Source organism: Parus major, chromosome 7, assembly GCF_001522545.3.
Source record: "Parus major isolate Abel chromosome 7, Parus_major1.1, whole genome shotgun sequence".
NCBI classification, from domain to species: domain Eukaryota; kingdom Metazoa; phylum Chordata; class Aves; order Passeriformes; family Paridae; genus Parus; species Parus major.
In genome coordinates this window covers 11,954,598-11,979,519 of record NC_031776.1, presented here as the reverse complement: position 1 = coordinate 11,979,519, position 24,922 = coordinate 11,954,598, and the positions used below count along the sequence as shown (strand labels likewise).

The 24,922-nt window shown below is 36.8% G+C and overlaps 2 protein-coding genes across 3 annotated transcripts in view; both read right to left on the bottom strand.

Annotated features, from left to right (window-relative positions):
• Positions 1-9,613, bottom strand: part of DYTN (dystrotelin) — an 18,594-nt gene extending 8,981 nt beyond the window's left edge. Inside the window, exons 1-7 of the mRNA XM_019007415.2 lie at positions 8,464-9,613; positions 6,273-6,358; positions 5,618-5,706; positions 4,871-4,942; positions 4,367-4,530; positions 3,386-3,497; positions 1,096-1,241 (exon numbers count right to left, since the gene is read on the bottom strand). Of these exons, the coding sequence (XP_018862960.2) occupies positions 1,096-1,241; positions 3,386-3,497; positions 4,367-4,530; positions 4,871-4,942; positions 5,618-5,706; positions 6,273-6,358; positions 8,464-8,585 (791 nt within the window). The 5' untranslated portion in view covers positions 8,586-9,613. The remainder of the gene's footprint in view (positions 1-1,095; positions 1,242-3,385; positions 3,498-4,366; positions 4,531-4,870; positions 4,943-5,617; positions 5,707-6,272; positions 6,359-8,463) is intronic.
• On the bottom strand, positions 8,641-24,922 carry MDH1B (malate dehydrogenase 1B). Of its 2 annotated transcripts, XM_033516147.1 has the most exons (10): positions 24,847-24,922; positions 24,303-24,415; positions 23,230-23,364; positions 22,938-23,080; positions 21,769-22,271; positions 20,690-20,831; positions 19,561-19,724; positions 18,316-18,455; positions 9,623-17,601; positions 8,641-8,665 (listed from the first exon to the last, which is right to left on the bottom strand). In XM_033516147.1, exons 1-9 carry the CDS (start codon positions 24,866-24,868, stop codon positions 17,545-17,547), a joined length of 1,419 nt encoding a protein of 472 aa, XP_033372038.1. In that variant the 5' UTR covers positions 24,869-24,922; the 3' UTR covers positions 8,641-8,665; positions 9,623-17,544. The 2 variants fall into 2 exon arrangements, with proteins under 2 accessions (XP_033372038.1, XP_033372037.1); XM_033516146.1 differs by lacking the exon at positions 24,847-24,922 and having other exon boundaries at positions 24,303-24,725.

Genomic DNA, 24,922 nt, shown 5'->3' with positions numbered 1-24,922 from the left:
AATTGCTTCCACAAAGATTAAAGTACATTCAAAATGATTAAATATTGTTTTGTTGCTGAATACAAGAGAGGAAATATTAACAGCAAAAGATGTTTTGCATTTCACCACATTCTAAAAAACAAACACTGAAATAATATTCTCCATGAGGATCACTGTAAATATCATCCATTGGTCTTACATAAAATATTGTTTTCTAACTGAAAACCTACCAGAGTAGAACAATCCAGTTTTATAAACAGATTTTTCTCCTCCTTCACATAAAGATGAAATTAATTATTTTAGAGAGGATTTTTTTCCCTATTTCAGCCTCACTGAAGCCTCATTTGGAGAACACATGTGAGATGCAAGACAGTTGCTAGATCTTTATACAAACAGGAAGGAATCTCACCCTTTGTATGTTGCTAGAGCTAATCTCCCTTCAGTTTCTATACTTAAGTATCAACCAGAATCTCATAGCAAGGAAGGAGAAACTACTGAGAAAATTCTCAACATAACCTCCAATGCTCACTATTAGCCACTATGATCAGTGGAAATACAGTAATGACTTTAAATATTAACCAAAGCAAAAGAAACAACCGATATGAAATAAGAGGAATGGTGAGATAATCTACTTGCTATTGGAATTCCACAAGCCTGCAATTTAGTGGGACTTGAGCAGAATGCTTGCCAGTGAATGCACTGTGGGTCATATGTGGTAAGAATTCACAGTTAATTTCCAATGGATTTGTCACAGAGGAAGTGCTTAAAAACCCATGCAGTTGTAAAGGCAGCAAACATTTGCAATGCTTGATGCTAGACTGAATGTAAGAAACAGAGCAGAGTGAAAGAGACAACATAAGGAAGGAGGGAAGCAAGACACAAGCTTGTTATATTTTATAAGACAACTGATCATTAGGTTGTCAGCATGGTAACCATAGTTAAGCTACAGAACGTAGCAACGTGTAGCAACTTCTCTTTTTAATAAAAAAATCATGACATGGTATCTCTCATAAAAAAATCCCTTGCTCAAAGAACTTAATCAAGCAATATTCCACAGCCTGAAATTATAATTATTATAATTCAGAAATTATAAATTCATCTGAAACCGAAACTCACAAAGTCTTTTTGTGAGCAGGGAAGGGCCTCTCCTCCACTGACTCCAGAGCTGTCCTTCTCTGAGCCTCTTTCCTTCTGCAGCGCTCTTGAAACAGGTTGTTCCTGATAGTGCGGAGAAAGTGCTTTGCATTGGCCTTTGCTGACATCTATTGGAATGAGGGATAATAAAGAAGGAAGTGACTTTCCAAACAGATAATGCCCAGAAACAGACATATTCCAAAGCAAAGGGCCACCTGTTCACCATCTGATGAGGCTCATGGCTACTATCTGAGCCCTAGAAGGAGAGCTGAAGTGGGTAATGCTGCAAGACCACAGCCAAGAACAGCTCCAATTCTTTTATGCAAAATACTGCCTGGATCAAAGGCAACCTGGAAATGCCTAATGCAGGATTTTGGTAGTTACAATGATTAAGCTCACAGTCTCAGCAATAATTCTGCTGACTAGTATCTAAGACGAAATACTTTTTTTAAAGTATTAAAAAAAGTATAAAGCATTTGTAGATATAGCCTTCCATGGCTCACATCCTCCTCTCACAGAATACAGTAAAATACACATTCATTTATCACGGGAATGACAGGCTCATGTACAACAACTAAGCCCAGTAGCTGTATTATTGGAGGATACAAAGCAGTTCTGCCTCAGGTGACTGCTGTAGAACATGAGGTGAGCCCTGACAGACTGAACAGGAAAACAAAGAAAACACACCACATGCCTCCTAGTGCTTCTTAACGTGGTAGTAACATTACCACAAGGTGTCAGCAGGGTAAGGAAAAACTCTGGTGATATTTCAAACCCCCACTCAGTAGCTCAATCCCTGAAAAAGAGTGTAAAAATTTACCCAGATAAGGACAGCATCTGCTAAGAGTGGAAGGTATGGGGATAGCAACTTACTGCTGATTATTTTAAGTCCAACAAAACAGATACAAAAATGGTATCTGTCATAGTGAGTAGCTTATCTTTTAAATTTTGGTATAGATTTTGGCCTGCATTGTAATATTTGGCCTATAAAGTAATATGTACAGGGTTTGTGTTAGAGTAGGGCTTAATAAAGGGAACCAAAGTTCAGTGATTAAATTGCAATTCTGCAGCAACAATGTGGCTGCAATCAAGGTTGCAACATCTCCTGTCTTGCTTTATCTCTCTTGCCCTTCCTTTTGGCGCTTCCACAAACACACATTCCCATTCACTCTCCATTCACACTAATTTTAATGTCTCTACTTTGAAATCTCTTCATGAGGAGGTCAGTTAACATTTGATTTTCCTACTTTCTCACAGATGGAGTATGAGGAAGAATATTTGGAGGACTGAACTGTTATTTTTAATGCAGATATTGAGCATCCAGATATAATTTCTCACAACATTAGCAACAGGGTTTTGTTTTCAAGAAGAGAGCAATGAATTGGCAAGAGTATAATGTTAACCCAGACAATGGGTGACTACAAGAGCAGTCTAACAGTCTTTAGTTTTAGTGCAGCCACTGGCTGCCCAGGTATCTTTCACATTAACTGCAGAGGATTGGGAAGGAGACCAGGAGATAAAGATTTCTAGGGAAACTTTCTTAAGTGCTTTCCAGCTCATTTACTGGAACAGAAAGATGCTGTGATACAGATCCACAAAAAGCCCATCTGCTGCTGTGTGCTGCTGCTGCTGTGCGCAAGATCTGGAATCTCCTGCTCAAAGCAGAATCTGGTCTTCCAAACACAAATTCCCAGTGTTGCACTTTGCCATTAATATGATGATAGCATAAGTTGTAACAGAATCCAGGTATGTGGTCTTACTTGGGCACATGCTGCCTCTTTATGCTGTATCTCTAAGTTAGAGAAACAAATGAATCAGAAAGGTTTACAATAAAGTGGAAAAACTGAAGACATTCAGAAAAGAGAGAAAAAGAAAGACATTTTATGCAGGAGTTTGTATAACTTTAGGATTAATTAATTTCTGGATAAGTCTGCATTGGGATTGGGATGAAGGAATATTGTGACATTGAGGGGACTTTTATAGGATTATCTGCTAACAAAAAACTTGCCATAAAATTCCTGAAGAAGAAGACTTGCACTGGGATATTTCATAGCCTATTCAGTTACTTCGAAACAAAACACTCATTCTAAAGTTAGAAGCCTGCTTTTGTCCTTTTCCCGTCCCCCTGTTACCAGACTAATAACGCTAATATGTCATGGCTGTTATGGCTAATACACACATAATTTTATAATACATGTAGTTCAAGAATCTACTGCCTACTTGCCTACATGAAGAACCTCAAGAGGGAAATGAACAAGTACAATAGGACTACCTGCACACAGTGTTCCATAACAGGATGTGATCTCTTGTGTGGTTTGCAGAGACGGCCAGTGAAATAGCAGGCTTGGCAAAGGTCAAAATTGAGACACTTTAAACAGCGATACCTGTGAGGGAAAACAAAGGGATTTATTTACCTCCCCACAAGTAAGAACTTGGTGTAAGTAAAAGTGATTACTGGAAACCCAGATCCCTGGGCCTGAAATGCAAAGTAACATCTTTGTTAGAATAATGACTTTCCTCAGCGTTCTCTGAATTCAAGTTGTTTTGTCCAAATGATTGTGGACTTTTCTCCTAACCCACCAATGGTTTTGATCTTATTTATTTGCTGCATTCAAATGCAGCCCATAGAAGAAACCATTGTTCTAGCACCATTTCCCATTTTTCAGAATGAAGTTACAAGTTCTTATGCTTCTTATGCACCAGTTTACCTCTATTTGCTGCTCCCATGGAACTATAATATTGATAGGATAGAATTCATAAACAAAAACCTAAAAATGCAAAAAACTAAACCTTACTAATGCAAGCTTACTATTAGTGAGAATATAGTAACAGTAAAATGCTTTTCTGAGCATTCTGATCAGAAGGTAATGGATAGTGTCCTTTTTATACCATTATGCCATTTTATACCTTTACTTAGATGACAAGATGCTAAGATGGAAAACTTAACCAGCTAGTTAATACAATTTGTTACCAAAAAATCACTAAAAAATGAGATACACAGGTTTAATTTGCTTTACCTTTGGACCGCCAATTTACCTTTGGCAAGATTTCACAGTCTTGTCTGTGCTAGTGAGCTAAAGAGAAGTAGCATTGAAGGCTTGAACATTAGACTGCACTTGTTCTCTCTATCCCTCTTTTCTGGTTAAATTAGATTATGTCCAAAGTTTGTTACTTAGTACTTCAGTTACAGCCTATAAGGTATGTAAACAATGGTAAGAACTAATTATGTGGATGCCAAAGACCACTGACACACCTGATGCCTGTAATGGGGAAAACATTGCAGACTCTGCATTTAGCTTGGTGAGAAACCATTTCTGTGGCTGATAATCTGTAACATGTAGGGAGCCACAGGAGAACAGCAGGCTCTGATCTCAGCCAAGACAGGAATTTTTCTTCAACAATAGCAGCATTCAAAACCTAGAAAAAATACATGTCTCAAGATCATACATTGAAAAAAACTGGTGTTTCATCTATAATCTCTAATAAAAGCTCTGATATTGGATTTTGCTGGCATAAATTTTCTATTCATGTAAAATATTACTGGGTTCCAAAGGTTTTGAAATAAATGCAAGTGTCCTCAGTACTATCTTACTGAATTTTTTTTCTACAGATACAAATCCTCCCATACTGTAAGATTGATGATCAGCCCCACGTCTTACAAGTAGATACTTGGGGATGTTACGTGGTGATACACTTGAAGTTTTAATCAATCAACAATATTCAGAATAATTTCCCAGGACATCAGAATTTCACTCACCCCATGGAAACAGTCATGAATCGCAATTTCCACACAAGACAGAGTGCAGCCTTCTCCCACAATGGCTGGGATCTACATCAAGAAGAAAGGCTCACAATCACCTCAATAAAAAACAGATGTTCCCATCATGCTCTGCTGTGATAGTGACAGCACACAGATGGTGAGGTATCTATAGCAATGTCATTTCACACACTGTTCTGAAGAAAACCCATTCACATTCATACCATCAGTATGCAGTTTCACAGTTCAGGGTGTGTCAGAATGATTTGTTTCCAACTCACTGTAATGGATAAACATACTATGTTTCCACACTATAATACTGAAGGACAACGAGTTTGAATCTCAGAGGTCATTTTCAGATCCCATTTTCAGCACCAGTTCAGCTGGAAATACCTGTATGTTAAGGCAACTTGCTGCAACTACAAGCTATTCTAGCGAGTACAGATATCTGAATTTTGGAGTTGCTTTAGGAACAGTTGTATCCAGCTGTTTCCAGGACCTGTAAGCTCAGGCAACATGAATGCAAAGAAGCAATCTCTAATGCAAGTGGTTATTTTGAGAAAAGGGACAGAATTTGATTCTTTTACCTACTTTGCATGATAGCTCCCTATGTCCACAGTGTCTTATTAACTTTGGTCCCTGATAAGATAATCAAATGTAAAAAGTATCAATCATGAGGGGTTTTTTTCTCCTAGGTTAGTACACTCCTACAAAATCTGTTATGTAACAGCACTGCAGCAACAATACCTGATTTAAGTCTGTTAGCAGGCTTCTCAGGGCACTGCGGGTAATCAAGGTCTCCTTCCCATCAGGGACAGCATAAAACTGGAAGAAAGCTGAAAACAAGGAAAAAAAACCCTGGAATCCTGGCAGAGCAACAACTCTCTTCAAGCTATCTTCAAACTGCTATGGTAATTGCAGTCTATCAAATAAACCCCTCAAGAAAGTTGCACTTTATTATGTACCTAACAGGCTATCAGTGACTGCTGTGACCATACTTCTCCCTATAGTGAGGGAAAGAAAATAAAAGCAAGGAAGAAAGCAACAAACTCATTCTTACAACATTAGGAAATATATTTAAATATGTTTATACAAGAAGTGCTCTATTTAAATTGTAAATTGCTAATTAAAACCATGGGGTTTCTGTTCTTTTGTGCTAGGCAAATAGAAGTTCTACTTAAACTTTACTATGACCTCTTCAGAGGCTCTTTATTGCAAAGATGGCTACAGATATTGATTGAAAAGCATTATTCTCCATCAGCCTTTCTCTATAACTAAGCAGTCAACATGATTTACTTTTTTCATGGCAGAGCTGAATTTTCTTTTAAAATAAAAAATTACAATGGAAATTTTCCTCAGTGTTCAGTATTTCAGGCAGTGTATAAAATCATACATTTCCCACCTCTGTATTTAGCCAGTAGAGTGTCTCCTGAAAGGGAAATTAAGGCAGCTGCAGCAGATCTAGTTTTGATATACCCTGTTCCAGACCTAGGAAAATGAAATGTTACTCTACATTCACTGCGAATAAAAAGACTGAAACTTTTAAAGAATAGAATATTACTATGTAGAAAGAAAACTTCAAAACAAGTATCCTTTATATATATATATATTTATATATTTATATATATATTTATGTATATATATATAAATATATATTTATATATAAATATATAATATATAAATGTATCCAAAGTAACATTTGAGTGATATTTTATGCCTAGAACCCTTTATCACTGAACATAACTTCTGAGTTAACTGTTCCAAGTACCATGCAATCATAAAACAAAAAGACAATATCTCCTTCAAAGACTTTACATTCCAAATAAAATATAATTTTACATTTACAGTGTATGTTCTACTTTTTTGTTTGTTTGTTTTTGGAAAGCCTTCCCAAATACAGTAGTGAATTAAGGATACAATCTGAGTTTTACGTATCTTATCAGGCAGCTCCACTATGGCCCTAGTAGTCTGCACTGAGCTTCTCTTGGGCTGATTACACTTAATTTCACTGAAACTCGGTTTAATCAAAAGGATATATAGAGGAGCAGGACATTTAGTTTTGACCATTGTATAATAAATAATGTAGATTTAGAACCCAATTTTGTGACATAGGCACCAAATGAAAAACACTATTTTTTTTGTGAAGCTAATGCAGATATTAATCAGAAACCACAAATCAGGAAATCCTAGAAATCTATATTTAAGACATTACTTTTGTAAAGCTTAAAAATATTGTTACATAAAACTGTTTTCAAGAGTCTTAGATAAACCCACATTGTGTAAAGCTGCAATATAGTCTCTAAAGTATGAACTGCATGGAAAAATGTTGTTTTTCCAGAAATTTCAAAGGAAAAACTCCAAGACTAAAGCTAAAGTATACAATCAAATTCCCTTAAGATATTTATGCAAGCTTATTAAGTAAACTACCACACAAACATGGAAAATTCCTATGTGCTCCTCCTGTGAAATACTTTCCAGTGTTTATAGTGGAGAACAGCACTCTACAGAGAAAACATGATTAGAAAATTAAAAGAAGCTTTTTCTATCTTATATACACTTCAAGAAATTTGTGAAATTCTTTTTAAAAAAAGAAATAGCAGCAAAAAGAAAATGACAGTCTTAAGAAAACAGACTAAAAGACCAAGATAGACCTGTTAAGAAGATTCTTCTAAATAATTTTCCTACAGTGCACACAAATTACAAAATATGCTTGAAGTTTCTAGCTTTGTCTCTTAATACACTGTTTATTCTTAGCCTTAATTGATTATTTTATGAAAAGAATTGATAAAACGGGACCTTAAGCAGTAGTGATCATATGAGTAACGAATAATACTTCAAGAAAAATCCTGCAGAACACTTATATATCATTTACTTTCAGTAAAAAACTTTGCTGATATAGATGGGAAAAATTTCACCTGTGGTAAATAACTTGTACAATGAACTTTGTCTTTTAAATCTGATAGAATCACAAACCAATCCTGCCTTTAGTGAATTAACTCATTATTCACAAATAATACATAAGAAAAATACACTCTGAGAGCCATTTCCTTATTTTTTTCAGAAACTTTGCTATTCACTAATCTGCTCATCTTAGTTATGAGACATCAATTTTGTTTCATAATTGGTAGATTAACTTTTTAAGGCTGAGAAAAATGAATAATGAAAAGTGACTGGCAAATTCCTGACCTGTACATGGGTACTGTTCTCCAGATGCAAATCTGGATTCTTTTTTAGGAGTATACCAAATTATCTTGGAAGTCAGAAGAACTACTCTGCAAAGGTTTTCAGAGAAAAAGTCAGCATGAACTGGCAAAAGTCTGGATTTCCAGGTAGTTTTGGGAATATTTGACTACTGTTTTTCTAATGCAGTTTTGTGACTCATATTTCTACAGCTGAACTACCCCTTGTTTTCATACAAAGCAAAACCTATCAAAATGGGAGTGTTTCACACAGAAATTGTGTGAGAGTGGTAGAAACAGACTTAATCTAGCAATACTTGGGGTTGGAGCAATATGATCTTTAAGGTCCCATCCAAAAAAACATTCTTTGCTTCTATGGTACTTCAATGGATCTACATTTATTCTTCTTCTCACCTGTCATACATGGCTACCAGCAAGCTAAATGTGAATTCAGCAGCTCTTGGATCTACCTGGCCTGGTTTTTCTAATCTTGTCCTTTGGAACAGTTTCATCAGCATTCTAGAGATTTGCTGCATGTTCAGAGAAATCCTCTCTTCCTTCTGGCTTTGTTCACTTGATAGGATGTGCTGAATCAGAGAAACATCAATCAAATCCACTGTGGGAAAATTAAGGAAGAAATGAATGAGGGTCCATGCCTTTTCATGAATAGAAGCATGACTGTTTTTTTATCAGAAATGCCTTGCTAAAACAAGTCTGTAAAATGAAGTCTAAAACAGTACACCATATACAAAGAAAACCAGTACCAGTATGAATTGGTACTTCCACATTGACACAGAGCATCAAGCAGATAAACCATATTAGGGCTGAGACCAGACTAAAAATATTCATAAGAGAGCATCCCCAAAAGAAAGAAATATACCCAAGGCAAACAAACTAGTCAGCTTCTCTGTGATACCCTGAAGACCTCACTTGCAATATTATGCATTTTCAGCAACACACAGTTTCAAATGGAAAATTCAGGATTTCCATGAAATTTAGCTCAATGTGGAATTTACATTCAGTAATTTCAAAGTGAGCTAGGTGACCGGGACTTCGTTGCACAACTCTGCTTGCACTGAATTCTCCCTCACTTCAAAGACAGGGTTACTAACCAGGATACTAACCAGGAGTTTTCTGGTCTATCATATTCTATTTTGCTTTCATTAATTCTTATAGTCCAGTCAATGCATTTTCAATAAGCCATGGTTATTTCCAAGAAATCAGCTCCTAAGAAACACGTTAGAATTTGACTTTTCATGACTGTAATAATACACAGATAAAGATTAAAAATTGTCCTTGATGTCTACATAGCAGGGTTGCAGATTGTAAAAATAAATCGATTCTCTCATAATTTTAGAATTTCACTAATGTATTTCCACTGACATTCAAAAGGAAAAAAAAATCAATTTATATATGAAGCACTACCTAGATCTTAAGAGTTCATAATCCGTTCTAAAACTCTAGGGTGGAAAAGGAGAGAAAAAAGTAGCATTATAAAACATGGTGACCACAATACAAATTTTATACAGATTCTCCTCCCTGTAAACACACAAGATTCTCTTTGACTACTAACACTGGCAAAGACTTTGTACTGAGCGTAGTTTTAGGGCTGTTCTGTATACGGAGCTCTGAACACCATTGAAGGCCTCTGTGAAAGAAAACAAACACACATTACAATAGAGTGGTTCATTCAAAACTAACTAAAACTCAAAACAACCAAATTTGGAGTTTCAAGTTGATCAGCACTCTGAAGGAATATTTTGAGGAAAAAAAAGAAAACAAAAATTAAGCATTTTCTTTTTTTTTTCAAATAACTTTGTGGGGTGAACAGTCTTCTTGTAAACAGTGAGTAAACAGATTTTAACATAGAGATCATACCAGCTTCTTTGAGAATCAAGTTTATTCATAGATCAGAACAAGGCCTGTGAGGGTTATGCACTGCACATACTTTTAACCAAGATCATAATGAAATCCTGTTTCTTCAGGCAAATAGGTTTGTTGATCAGAGACACTCTTCTGCAAGGAAGTTTGTCAGTTGTACAGCAGGGTTATGGTTTTGGATGCATATTGTTTCAAGCACTAAGCAAATCTTCTGTGAAGATCAAGATGTGGGATTCTTGCAGAAGAAGAAAAGACATTTACTAGAGTAAATTACTTTTGACATCTCTGTTTAGAAAACCCACTCAATATGCTTAACCAAATCACATACCCTTATATGATTTCAGCTTATTTCTTTAACATCACTAAAGGTTGTTTTTCTGAGTGGAAAATAAGACATGCTGACCATGACCTATGCCTGATACTTTGCACACATAACTTGAACTTCAAGACAAAAAAACAAGGCTTGTTCACTAAACTTCAGAAACTAGAAAGGGATTTATCTGTTATCCTTCTGTCCTCAGAGACCCTTTCTCCCTGTACTTCAGAGAGGAAGAACTACACACAGTTGGTTAAGGTTAAAGATAAGCAATAAATACGTATAAATGAAAAAAATACTTCACCTGTTCAGTCTGGAAAGGAGCCAATCTGTGTGCAATGGTTTCCAAGAAATACACCAGATTAATATTAATAGTCAGCAAATTATGGGCTCTGCTGGTTCCCAGATGCTGTCTAAGCTATAGAAAGATGCCAATAACTGCTATACCATCTGTTTAGTCCTGCTCTTGTCATACTATGTTTTGTGATATTATTTGGAGATGTAGTGTAGCATGTCATACAACGTGAAAAATGAGTTTTGACTTCCACGCATCATCAGTTCTCTTTCCTCAATAAACTGATCCAAGGCCCTTTTGAAAGCAACAGAACAACTCCCACAGTTTTCAGTAGGCTATGGATTAAGTTCCAAATGCTTATTTTCAAATACAAATGCTAGAAATATACATATGATTCAACTCAAACACCTTCCATCCACAAGATGATTCTTGAAGTGAAGGGAATCTGTTTTAGTAACCATCTGCTACTTAATTCGAGTCCATCCTTACAGACAAACTGTGGCCCCAAAGTGGGGCATTCTGTGCCTGTCAAGCACAGTTCCAGAATTAACTTGTGAGGACACATAAGTAAAATAGTAAAGCATTTTAAAATTATTATTGATGAGAGGCTATTTAGGGACATTATAATCCTTCATTTCTCACAGGAGGGGAGCTTTCCCTCTGGACAGAAAACCAGGATGTAATCATTCTGCTGTGGGTCAAATTTCACCTCAAGAAGTATAAATGCCCTTTGTTGAGTAGCAGACAAAGGAGTTCCTAAACACACAGAAGTCTGGTGATTCCTGACATCTTCAGCTGGTTACCTGCTATTCTGAATTTTGAGCTATTTGCCCTGTGGCAGATGAGGTACCTGCTGAGATTTTGCATTGAAAAAGGAAGTGTATGGCCATCCTTCATGCCTATTCCAAAGTACGGAAAAAAACTTAGCATTTAGTATAAATTAGGGATCATGGGCCTGTGTGCCTGACCATTCCATAAACTGATGTGATAATGGCAAGGAAGGTGTCAGGACAGATCTAACAATAAAAGTAGGACATTACAGCTGTGTAATCTGTCATTTAAGTGCTACAGTACAGAGATTCTCAAGGTGGCATGATTTCATTAAAATTCAGTAGTTTCTGTTCAAAAAGACACAGAAATTCCTTTTGAGAAAAGTTGGGAAAAAATAAGAAAAATCCTTACCCCTCAAGTCTGGATCCATTTGAAATTAACAGATGGCATTAGGCATTCTATAACAGAACAAACCAAAGTGTAAAACCACATATTCTAGGCAGAGACATATCGAACCATTCAAATTAAACCTTTCAATCTGAACAATTCACTGGATGCATTTCATAAATTAAATTAAACAGATTTACGTTAAACAAAATCATTTTGGTGCCATGTGCAGAGAAATTCCAGCAAATTGCAAGCTCTCTGCTTAGCATAAAATAGGAGTAATTCAAGTAATGGTAAAACTGTAGCAGGGCAAAACCAATCCTCAAAACTGTTTTAAGTACAGGAGCTGACATCTCTCACTATTAAGAGCCCAAATTTTACATGCAGGGTTACTACACAGTTCATAGTGTACAATTTCAGGTCACAGAGGGCATATCTACATCAGACTCTTTCCAAGATTCATTGATTGCAATTACTCAAAAGTATTTTCTAAAATTCTCAAGCAGAATTAAAGTTTTAGGCTGAGCTGGCATTATTTCTTTCTGAGCTGATACAGAAGGGGAAAAGGAAGCTTAACCATGAATATACTTATTTAAACAACTGTGAAAGCAGAAGTAGTTACGTCCCTGTAACAATGGAAACTGAATGTCTCCCCTCAGGATTTATTTCACTAATGTTCTAAAGTACATAATATTTCCAATCACAGAAATATAAACATTAATTAACTGCAGCAACTACCTTTCAGCTAACACTGCAGTTTCAAAGCACTAGGTATAATGGATCTAAGTCACACAAGATTCCAAAGGCCATCTATGTGGCTTATTGTGCAGAACAAAGTGAAAGTTTGCTCAAATAAATAAAAATTAGGTAGCTGGAAATTATCCAAAACTTAAGTAAAAAAATTGTTGTTAAATCTGAACTTAAACATATGTTCACTACTTACATTTGATATAATCATTGATGATTTGTCATAAACATGACAGAATACTGGCCAATTATGAAGCATAAGTATCCAATGATATAGAATTATTGAGTCTACCATAAATATGCTTCTCACCATTTTAATTGGTGAAAGCTGCAACTTTGTGTTTCTGTCCCTAAATTTCAGTCATAACCTAAATTTAGATACTTAAAATACTGAGATACAGATCTGCTTTAATAGTCTTTTTCATTCAAGACTATAATGCCACAATTTTTATTGTAGTCCTTCTTTGAAAGGAATACCACTATGCTTCTTTTCCACTCTTCTATTTTCTTTCTTACTAAGGCTTCTGCAGAACTACAGCTCTGACCAGCATTTACACAGGCACATAAGTTTGCCTATAGATATATATTCATATGCAATATATATGAAAATATGATACAGCTGTTCCTAAAATAGCTGCAATAGTAAGAGCCTCTGCCATAGTTTGACAGAAAAGTTCATGTACAGAAATCAATGAAATCAGAAGACACAGAGAAATGAATTAAACATAGGTGTTGGTGAAAGCTACATGTAGCAATCTAGAAGGTAGACTTAGACACACACAGCTTGCCTTCTTTATTTTCTCTGTACCAGAGGTACATAAAATAAAGAAACTGGATGGAATGAATATAAAAATATCCAGATTAAACTCACTTAAATTAGAAGTCATTAGAATTTGTTCACTCAAATAAGAACAGATCTACTGACTTACTGAGTTATACAGCATGCATAATCTATGAGTGCTTGATACTTACTGTAAGATGACCAGATCTCTATCCAGTACAGCACAAGGTCTAACATTTAAATTATCCACATGGAAAACCACTCTATAGTCTTGTCCTAGGTTATTCATGATCTCAAAGTTAATCATGTGTTTATGTGTTTTACCAAACTGGCCATCATTGTACAGCATCATATCTTTAAATCCTCCCTCCAAAAAGTTATGAAAGACATTATTAATGTATGTACAGTCTACATTTTCATATACAAAACTCTGTGGACAGTCCAGATCTCTACTGCTGTAGGAGTGTCTGGGTGAAATGAAGAGAATCTACTTTAGTATTAGCACATGAATACAATATGAAAGCAGAAGCAGTATCTGCTGCCCATGAAATCTGAAGTAACTTTGCCCATTGACACACTATTTCAGCTCATTTGTTATATTTCAGTTACTTGTGTGCTTTAATAGTGAAAATCACTTTAGAAAACAAACAAAAAATAAAAATTATGTGCAAATTTTCAGGAAATAAAATGTTACAGTGAACAATCCTGGTCCCATTAACATGAATATTCTTATGTGCACAACAATCTCTTGACTCTTAGTGGAATGTGAAAGAAAATTACTTATATGTACCTTGCCTTACAGGTTCTCAGAATATGTACTTTAGCAAATAAAATGTATTTTGAAGCATGCTACATAATTAAATTAAAGTACAGAGAAAGACAAGCCACATGAAGTAAGGCAGAAACCTCCCAGCAGATCAATTGACTTGATCAGAGACTTTTCTTCTTTTGAAATCAGACAACATGTGATCAACATCTTAAATATGCACAAAAGAACCTACAATTACTTTTGTTTCCTGTGAAGGGTGAAAACATTCTATATTTTGTTCAAAGGCCAAAATTATTGTCTCCCCTTAAATACAGTAGCTGTGCTTACCTTCCTCTCATTACTTACTAAAGGTCCAGAAGTCAGATGACATCGCCAGAGAAGTCCAGTAGTTTTACAGCACTTAAAAGTTGACTTCAAGACACAGTTCTAAAGGTTTTGCTTTTAAATTAAAGCTGCTCACAACAAATGCCTAGCAAAGGCCCAGATCAAAGTATCAGGTAATTGTCTAAGCAGTCAAAACAGAGAACACTAATTAATTAGTAATAAATATCCTGAATAATTAAAGATAAAACTTCTTTGATCTTTGTTTCAAAGTGCCTTTTTTTTTATGGTTGGAGTGCAATATTTCTAAATTGAGAGGCCTTCACTAAGCATCTCCGGGTTGCTGAGAAACTGTTGCTATAGAGATTGAAAATGAGGTAGAAGCTGACACAGTAATGCATAAAGCACAATGTGCTGTAACAAAGAGTTGGGGCAGCTATACAAAGAAGAAAAATAATAAGCCCTAGTGGTAATGTCCAAGAGCAAGAATTGCTCAGACCAACCACAAAGCTCTTCAGTACACCCAAATGCTAAGGTTTATGAGCAATCTATACATAACATTTGTAAGACACATACAACTTAAAGCCCTTTTTCATAAATTTTTCAACAGTTACCATAACACCCAGATAGCAGGAGTCCTCAATAGCATGAATATCCTGCATACATAGCATGACTTAGAGACTTGTGAAAAAACATGTCCCAGAAATTGCATATTACTTATAGAAAACCTAAACTTACTGATGACTAAGTCAATTGTTGTTTTACAACTGTAACTAGTTTCGAATACGTTACCATATTTTAGCTTTCCTATTTTTTTCTTTCTTTTTCTCCTAAACAAAAGCTAAGGAAAAAAGCTTTTCCATTCACTTTTGCTTCAATGAGGAAAGACCTGAATTTCCATGCAGACCACTAGACAAATCCAGTTAGAATAATCCCAAGCAGCTTTTTCTTTCTGCTCCCAGCCTCTGAGAAGAGAGGTTTTCAGCTGGTGATTCAGAAGTCAGATAAGCCTACTTATATATTGCAGGAAGATTTATTTTCCCTCTCATTAACAGCTGTGCAGTGTTGGTGCTTGAACTGCAGTTTGTTTGAACTATCTCAACAGGCAGAATAAAAAAATTCAGAGAGTAAGATTGCTAAAGCCTATTCATATAGAAAAAGCCCAAATGTAAATACACATTAGAGAAGCTAACTTTTCTATCTTGAAGAAGGAATTATAGAAAAATCAGGTAGTTTGTAGAGACTACTAGTAGCATCCCTCCCTGCTATTTTCTCCTGTGACATCTGCCTCCAGATGCTCCTCAGAAACTCAGCCAATCTCCTGTGCACACACTACTGGAAACTAATTCCCTGGAGATCACTTATCCATTAAATGAATGGTTCCTAACCCTCGTCTTCAGGACTTTTTACAACACCTACCTCTACAATTTCCATGTGAACTCTCATGAAGATATTTAGAATAACATCTCAGTTCCTCTAAATGTTGCTTCTCCCATATACACTTTACACAGAACCCCGCATTCTCCCAGATCACTTGTGATACCCCAGGTTTCCGAGCTCCTCTTCCAAAGACCAATGAGACATCCCGCCTAGTCCTGTCCTACTCAGCCAGTAACTTCTCTTGGTTTCCTTATTTAAGAGGTCTTCCCCTATTCAGAACTTGAAACTCCATTTGAACAGAAATAATTAATTCATTGCAACTGTATGTAACTGTATGTAACAAAGAACAGGAAGCTTTCTATTTTGTTTTAAACATATATGATAAAAAATTAGCAAGTACAGTAACATTTCATTAACACAGTCTCCATCATTTAAGACACCAAAGATGCAAGTAAAAGTGGATCCACAACAATTCTGTTTAAACAAGAATTCAATTATTTTGACTTAAAACACACGAGTATTCTCTTGAAACTCATGAAATGAATAAGAAAAACATGGAAATAAAGATGAACCTGTCACTTTGGAGATGTATAAACATATTTCTATGTTAAAACCAATTTTGCCCAAGAAGATACTTTATTACAAAATGTACTGTGTTTCAGTACCTCTGAAAAAAAAAATTTGGAATTATAGAACTTCTACTCTGTATGTGACAGTCCTGCTCAAGATTTTCATATGAACATTTCAGGCATTAAACTATATTTTAACAACAGTTTATTGGTCTGAAGAAATAAGTGGTTGGATGCAAATGAAATCCTAGACTCATTAAAATCAGTAGAAACTTTACTTTGGTCTACAGGTTAAAAACGTTACATTCACACTGGGTTTGAAATATTTTTCTACCTAGAGATTTACTGGGGTTTTTAATGAGGAAAATACTGCAAAAGCTACAGCAATGTTTAGACTTCCTTCTAGTTTGCTCTTTTGAGCAATGGAAACACTATTTTAATAAGGGAACTTCCGGAATTTTCTCTTCCAGATGACTCTAGCTACTCTAGCTAAACTGACCCAGTAGGCAAGGTTTCCATTTCTGTAAAAAAAAGGAAAAACATGAGCTATTTTTGCTAGCCTCCTAAAATACTTCTGTGTGCAAGGAGATAAAGCAGGACACTTTGGGAATACTTGAACACCTGATATTGATGTCACAAGAGGCCACAACTGAGCACATTGCTGCTAGCAGTGGGAAGGCCTCTGCTTAGCATTTAATGCACAAGAGGAACAGGACAGCTCTACAGAACAGCAGTACCATACAATTAGAGAGCAGATAAGGAAGGACACTCTTATCTAATAGGGAATTCCCTGTCTGGGTTAAACAAGGTCATGATTAGCCAAATAATTAAATTCTGCATTCATCAAGGATATCTTATTGTGTCTGTAGTCCTTTCCCAAGAAACAAGCATGGATGACCAAAAGACTTTATGCTTCAGTAGAGGCTCTGGGCATCTAACTCTGAATAGTTTCCCCATTCTTCAGCCTGTCCTTAATGGAGAACAGCTCATAGTACAGAAAGGGCTGATATAAAAGTACTGGAAAGAATCTGAAGGGAGGGAGAAAGAAAATAAACTAGGGAAAAGGTCTGTAGGAATGAAAATGAGAAAGAAATTGTGAGAACATTGGGAAAGTGCAGGAATTTCACAACCTGAAAATAGAGAAAAAAGTGAAAAAACAAAACTAAAACATGCTTTAGTGTCCATCTGTTCTTATTTTGATGAATGAGGACAGAGAACTTTAAAAGCAAATTAAACAGGAAAAGCAACAAAGAAACACTTGGAGAAAGTGTGGAGTTTTTATTCTGCTTCATATGGATGCATTTCGCTTATCTCCTTTAGTGCAACGAGCTTTTCCTAAATGGAAGAAAAGGCACTTTTAATACGACCCATTCTTTTAATCTGCTCTAATTACTAGCACAAACTTAAAATATGTTAAAACAATAATTCTTAGACATTACTAGTATGACTGAAGATCACAAAATCTGATTAAAGCTAGAATGTAGAGTTTAGGATCAGACTTTTTAAAAGTTTCAAAAGTACAAATGAATTATTTTTGTCTCACTAAGTGACAAGAAGTTCATGATGAAAATAATGCTCAATGATGTTTTATTTTCTGAAAAATCCCTAATTCTAGTAAGGTCTGGCATTCATTTATGAGGAGTCACAGCCATAAAAATGCCAAAAGATATGTCTTCTAGCACAGAAATACTCTGAATACCACATAAGCAAAATCAACATAGAATGTGGAAACATTAAACAAAGGGCAATATTTCTGTTTTGCAAAAAAGCCTGCAGAACTCTGGAGTGCAAACTCTACACTTACATAGTAGTGTAAACTTAAATAAGTAAACTTATTTTATCATCTCTTTTTTGGGCAGAAGAACAGTTGTCTGTTTGTTTCAATATACATATACTACCTTACACTTATAAATACCCTGTTTTTACTGTGCATAAGTGCACATGTGCTGTTTGTACATCTAACACTTAAAGGTTTCAGTGTTCCAAGTTGTATTACGATGTGCCCATAGGTGGCAGAATGGGCATACACGAAACTCAAGAAACCCTTACCTGAACCAGCTCATGGGATAAGCGTCCCAGAACTTTTTGGGTCGTTTCATTAATTTCTAATTCTGTCATGACTTCCCAGTTTCCATTCTGGAACCTCACTGGCATAGAGAAGATAATTCCTTCAGGAATGCAAAATTGACCTGAAGAAGAGGGGGGAAAAATAACAGAATACATTATTTCTGATTACATCACCAGTGACAATGCTAACTCCTACAGACTTGCAAAAATCTACAACTTTAAGATCTCATTGTAAATGGAGACAGCCTTTCTCAATCAACAGCTTGAAAAAGAATGTCCCTTTTACTGTAACTTTCAACTTTTAGTTATATGTGCATGAATCAGCATCAGATGGGTTTGGGCTGCAAGGGGCCTTTAAAGGTCTCTAGTTCTACTCTCCTGCCATGGGCAGAGACATCTTCAAATGTGTCTGAGCCCCATCCAACTTGACTTTGAATGTTTCCAGGGTTGAGGCGTCTCTCACCTCTCTCAACCTGGGCAGGCTGTTCCAGTGTCTTATCACATTCATTATGAAAAACTTAATTATATCTAATCATAATTGACCCTCCTTCACTTTAAATCCATTAACTCTTGTCCTATTGCAACAGATCCTGCTAAAACGTTTACCCCCATCTTTAATTGTAAGAACTTTTAAGCACTGGATGGTGCTATAAGAGCCTTTTCTTCTGTAGGCTGAACAACCTCAAATCTCAGCCTGTTTTCATAAGAGGGGCATTCATCCCTGTGATCATTTTTTTGTGGCCTTCCTCTGGACCGTCTCCAATAGGTGTCTTTCCTCTGCTGTAATAAAACAATTTCTGTACATCTTAAAAAAGGGGAAAATTAATTTATTTCATAAGGGTTAAATGCCTGCTGTGAAATATTCCATTTATTGGTTTACATAACTACACAAGAAAAACACACTTTCATACCCTAGGCTCTAAGAACTACAAAGAGCTCTTGCACAAAACACATAAATCAGAAAAACATTTAAACTAAAAGACTAAGAGATAATCTGCAAAAAGACAATATTAACCTAAGAGATGCCTGTAAAAAGTGAGCATTATCATAAGCTCTATTAGATTTGGAAATTCTTATCATGAAACAAACTCCTGGCCTCACATCATTTGTTTTACAAGTTTTTATTAAATTAAAAACATTGATTAAAAAATAACATTATAGATAGGGGAAAGCTACTATATGCAGGGCAAAGCTACAAGAGAACATGTGAAGCAAAAATATCTTTACCATGACTAAATACTCCCACAGAAACAATCTCCTCAGAAGGAGAGCCATGGTACCAGTATCGCAGTACCGTGGCTATCGCATGAGCAGGTAATATTCCTGTACAATGGGACATCCGGGAACTCAGTGTACTCTGTGCAGACAGAAATTCTGAATGGATCCATTCACTACCAACAAAAAAATGGAGAAAAAAGGGATGAAAAACTAAGATGACTGCAAGAAGAATAGTTTCCTAGAGAAAAAAAAGAACTAAACCTGAGGAAAGAAAATAGTCAAAACTTACTCAAACTTCATTGCTGAAAGCAAGGTATTTTTACAGAGAGAAAAAAAAAGTCTAATAAAACATAGCTTAAAAAGTAACCAGTCCTACTTTCCTATGAAACTTAGGTCATTTACTCAAGTCATAACCTCTCTTATTTTATATGTAATTTAATATTTCATATGTAATTTACATATTACTGTCTTATGTAAAAACCCAGCCATGAATCAGTCTGCCTGTGTGAGACTCAGTACAAGCCTAGAGCACAGAAATGTCTGCTCTCCAGTAAATGCTAAGTCTAGACCAGAGTGGGAGATCCAGGTAGCCAGGCCTGGGTGTATGTCACATCTGCTGCCTCTCACTGCACCCACCCCTTCTCTGCTGCTGTTCTTTTCACAGGAAGTTATCTAGCTGCCAGGTTTCCTTTTCACATATATTAACAAATCATCTGTTTTGGGAAACTGACAAACATTAGTATGCTCAGGCCTATTCCAGGTAATTCAGGCACAAATACCTGTTTATACTATTTCCAAGTTCCTTCATGCAAACTAGACTTCTAAGTCACGACCTGGACTTACATTACTTCCTATAAACTGCTCATGATATAAGAGAAATCCACTTAAAATGTAGGAAAAATATAGTTATAAACAGAGTTGGCAGGAGTGTCAGAACTAGGCACAGCACTAGGAACTACCTGACTTCTTTTGCAGATGGAATGCCTCAGTTTGTGTTTTCCTTTATGTACAGTGCCAATCAGTAAAGACAAATCTTAAAAACAAAAACCTTTATTGATGTTTAATTACACAATTCAGATAAACTTGGATTAAAAGTAGTTATTTGACTTTACTTGAAAGAAATAAATCTGTACTGTACCTATCATAAATCATATTCAACAAAGGACGTGGAAAATTAGGAGGTCCCCGAATAGCACAGTCATAGCCATAAAGTTTTGCATGTGACAAATCAATGTAGCTAGACCCAGTAATATTGCCCCAAACAATCACATCTTTAACTCCTGTAACAAAGGAAAGTGAAGAGACAAATACTTTAACAAAATGAGCTTCAGAAATCCTCTTCAAAGTGAATTATTCAAATCTGTGCCCTGCCTTGCTAGCAGAAATTATTTGATCTGATAAATGCAACCAAGTTCTCTGTAACATATTAAACTTCATCACAAGCTGAAAAAGGAGCTTTAATTTATATCATCTTACTGTAAATAAGTCAAAATTTAACTCTTAAAACAGTAACAAATCATATTGCAAACATACAGAAACCTTCCTTATAAAATCCTGTAAAAGCAAATATATAAACAATAAAAGCAATAATTAAAAAAATAAAAACTACCTGCTTTGGTGCAAAAGGATTTTCTCAAAAAACCTGTTGATCGGCTATTCAGCCTATTAACTTGCTTTTCCATTTCATTAGGCTCCAAAATACCTACACTTGTCATCAATGACCAGTTCTAGCTATGCAACACTTACAGAATCCTGATGCTGAGCAGACTGTCAGAGCACACCTTTGCTACGCAGTGCAAAACTGTGCAAATATAACAAAGGTGTAACAACTGACCTGAAAACGAAAGTTAATTAACCTCAAAATAATATTACAACACAGTTACACTTTACTGTCATTATCTGCACAGCAGTATGTTGCCATGTTTATTCACAGCTCCAAAATAACAATGCACTACAGACTGCAAATGCAGTCTTGAAGTCCTAGTACCCAATCTGCAAAACAATTGTCGTCCCTAGCACATTTCCAGCATGAAATATACACCGGAATGGCAGGGCTGCATCTCAGAGCAAGCAAAAGACACTCTGGCATTCTGTAAAGCCAAGAAATTCAGTGAGTGCACTGCTGTGCATTTCTGCATGCGCATCAACTGTGTTCTGGAATGAAATATGTACTCCCGAAGGTTTGCTGAATTCCCCAAATGCTAAATAAACACTCACCTGCTGTGTTCACATTCAGCTTCCTGGCCAGCATGGCTTTAGCTGCACTCTCCCAGGATGTTGCAATGGCAATGATATTTTCAGGCCTAATGGATGGGCCATATGTCCTTAACATTGTTGCCTTAAGGTTTGCAAAGGTTTTTCCTGATGAAATTACTTTGACATCACTCTTGGCATTCTTCTCAATCAAGGGAGCATACACTTGGCAGATCTCACTCACTTCTCTGATGTGGTTCTCACGGGATTGGACTTCAAGGTTTAAGGGGACATCATCAAGAACAATGATAATATCAGCATCAATAAAAGCCTGGTCTATTTTTGTGTGCTCTGAAATACTGCGGAGAAGTGGGAATGCCATGTCTTCAGCTTCCATTACGATACCGCAAAGAATTTCCTTAAACTGGTCAGTGTCAAGCAAATGGATGCTGATTTCTGTGGTCATCCCAAACACTTCTCCATTTGCCAACAGAGGGATCAGATGATAACAGATTGGAACTGATGCGCTGGTAAGAGAGGATGTAAAAAAGTTGCAGTTAACAATGAACCACTGCTTGTTTGGAAGTATTACATAAATACAAAAGTGTTAGTTTTTTACTTAATTACATTTAAAGACACCATTAGCTTGCATCCTTTACTGCTCTTTTTGTCATTTTAACAGGTTAAGAATTAAAACAGTTGGGTTCTCCTTTCATTTGAAGGCTTCTCCATCCTGTGCATCTCAATTGATGCCGTCACTTAAAAATTGATGTCTTTATAGAACCACAGTTTTTTAATGTGCTCTAATAGGACTACTAGAAATACAGGAATTTCTTAAAGCTCCAAGAGACTTTACCTACTCTGATATTTCCAACAACACTTAATGCAAGACAGTTGTGCTATAAAATTGCTAGCTTGTTTTGTAAATACCTGTTTTTCCCTAAACTGATGTGAGGTGTAAATGATGCCTGTTCATATCCCTCATTTGAACAGGTGTAAAGCGTAACAAAACAATAAATTATTCCTAAGTTATATATTAATTGGTCATTGTGAGGGCTACAGAACCCAAGTCAAATCATCAGATTACAGGGATTTGTGCTTAGTTTCAGATGGTTACACCAGTTATATGTGATAAGAAAAAGTGCATTCCTCTGAAAAGAGTAGAAGTTCACAGGTACTCTCTTCACTCTCACCTGGTAATCCAGATCTGCATAGGCTTGATAAGACTTTTAATCTCTTCATCGTCTTTTACAATTTCAAGATATGCCTGCAGGTTCTCCTCAGCAATGTCTAACATTTCCTCCATCAGCATCATGGAAGTGATGCCATAATATCGCTACAAACAAAAGGGATGATCTCTAACCAAATTATAGCCCAAACCCATCAAGGTAATTCTAACAATAGCTTTATTTTACATTTGAAAGAGGAAAAAGGAAAAACAATGTTGTAAAACATGGTCTTACAGTATTAAAGGCAGCTTATTACCTGAGCATATTCCAGAAAATCATTAAGTCCTCCCAGAAGCTGACCCTTCCCTCCACGGTCCAACAGCTCTCTCCAAATGATAGGAGACTGTCTATGTTCCCATCCATTTGTTTCACAAATGTCATGAAGCCACTGCTGATGTAAACATTCCCACCAGATGTTTTAATACATCATATTTGATAACATTTAAACATTACAGCTACAAGCATTCTTACTATTTCCTCTCAATATATAATTACAAGGTGCTTCAGAATTTATGTACCAGTGGGTACAAAATGGGGGAATAACACAAAGCAAGGTATGGTGATACACTGGGATAGCTCACCTCAAGGTCTTGATTTCACTTAGTTGTCTTAGTGGTACAGAAGAGAGCAGTGTTGTGAAGCAGCAAGTAATCTGAGGATTCTTACTCAGCCACAGAAGGTAAGTAAGGTGAAGAGGTTAATTGCTTTTCACTGAACTGTTCAAGTTACTTGGTGGAGGTGTCAAGCAAAATATACAAGGTAATAAATACCACAATACTGTCTGTGTCATGGAATAAGACTGCAGTTTTTTCAGAGCCTTATAGGTAGCATGTCTACAGCATAAGTACTCAGAAAGTACATCCACGCTTTAAACAAATATGTGATATTTGTTTTTTACTTCCACTGTAATTCAAAACTCTTAAATGCCCCAAAGGCTCTTGACAAGAAACATCTCGGAAGGTATATGTAATCACAGTGGGCAAAAGATTTACAGATTGAGCAGTCATTTATACTGTAAAAAAAAAAGTCAGAACAGACAAGCAAGCAAGCAACCAAAACCACCTTGACCTTTTTCTTGACACAATACAACTTTAGGCTAGTCCACACTTTGTGCCTATTTTCTGTGGTAAAACTCAGAGACGTCAGTTGCTCAAAACATTGTAACCTTTCCTCTGGCTGGCTCTCCTAGCCAAAGCTGCTCCTGCAGCACCTCTATCCACATAGCAGACCACCAATAGAAGAGAAGAAGAAACGTACTACAGATAAGCACATTTCTTGGTTTGTAGAGCACTGGGGCACCTATCGGCGACCTGATTTACAATTCCTTACCTCCCACCTGTCAGGCTGCTGAGTAATCTTGTGAAACCTGAAGTTGGGCAAGTTAGTCTGGAGATAGTCAGCCAGGAGTTCAGCTTTGGCATAGTATGGGCAGTTTGCCTTGCCTGTGAACATAGCAACAGCAGCACAATTGGATGATTTTGTCATTCACCGATAAGAACTTAAAAGACTAAACGTTGTTTAATGTGAGCCAGCTAAGGAGGGGTAATTCTGCAGGTGAAACAGACTCCCGAACCAGCGTCCAAGGGGCCGGGGAGCCCACTCCTGGAGGGACAGCAACAGGGAGGCTGACGCCTCACCGACAGCATGAGGGGGAACGCTGACCCGGGACCGGCTGAGGCTGCGCGCCGTGTGGACACGGCTCCCGGAGAGCCCCGGGCACGGGGGTGAGCCCGCAGAGAGGGGCAACTGCGGCAAGCACGGAGAGCTGCCCCCGCCCGGGTCCCGGTACAAGGTGCTGCCGTCGGGACTGCCCCGCCCGGGTCCCGGTACAAGGTGCTGCCGCCGGGACTGCCCCGCCCGGGTCCCCCCTCACCCGCCACCACGAATTTGGCCATGCGCGCGCCTCCCTCCAACGGCCGCTTCGGCGTTGCTCAGCAACGCGCCGCGCG

Bases quoted from the DNA above. Each gene is read 5' to 3' on its own strand.
- MDH1B (XM_033516146.1), bottom strand. From the start codon at position 24,458: ATGACAAAATCATCCAATTGTGCTGCTGTTGCTATGTTCACAGGCAAG. The intron at 19,725-20,689 runs GTACAGTACAGA...TTTTGTTGGTAG, and splicing joins TTGAATATGATTTATGATAG to TGAATGGATCCATTCAGAAT. The intron at 18,456-19,560 runs GTAAAGATATTT...CCTCTTCTTCAG, and splicing joins TGTGGGAGTATTTAGTCATG to GTCAATTTTGCATTCCTGAA.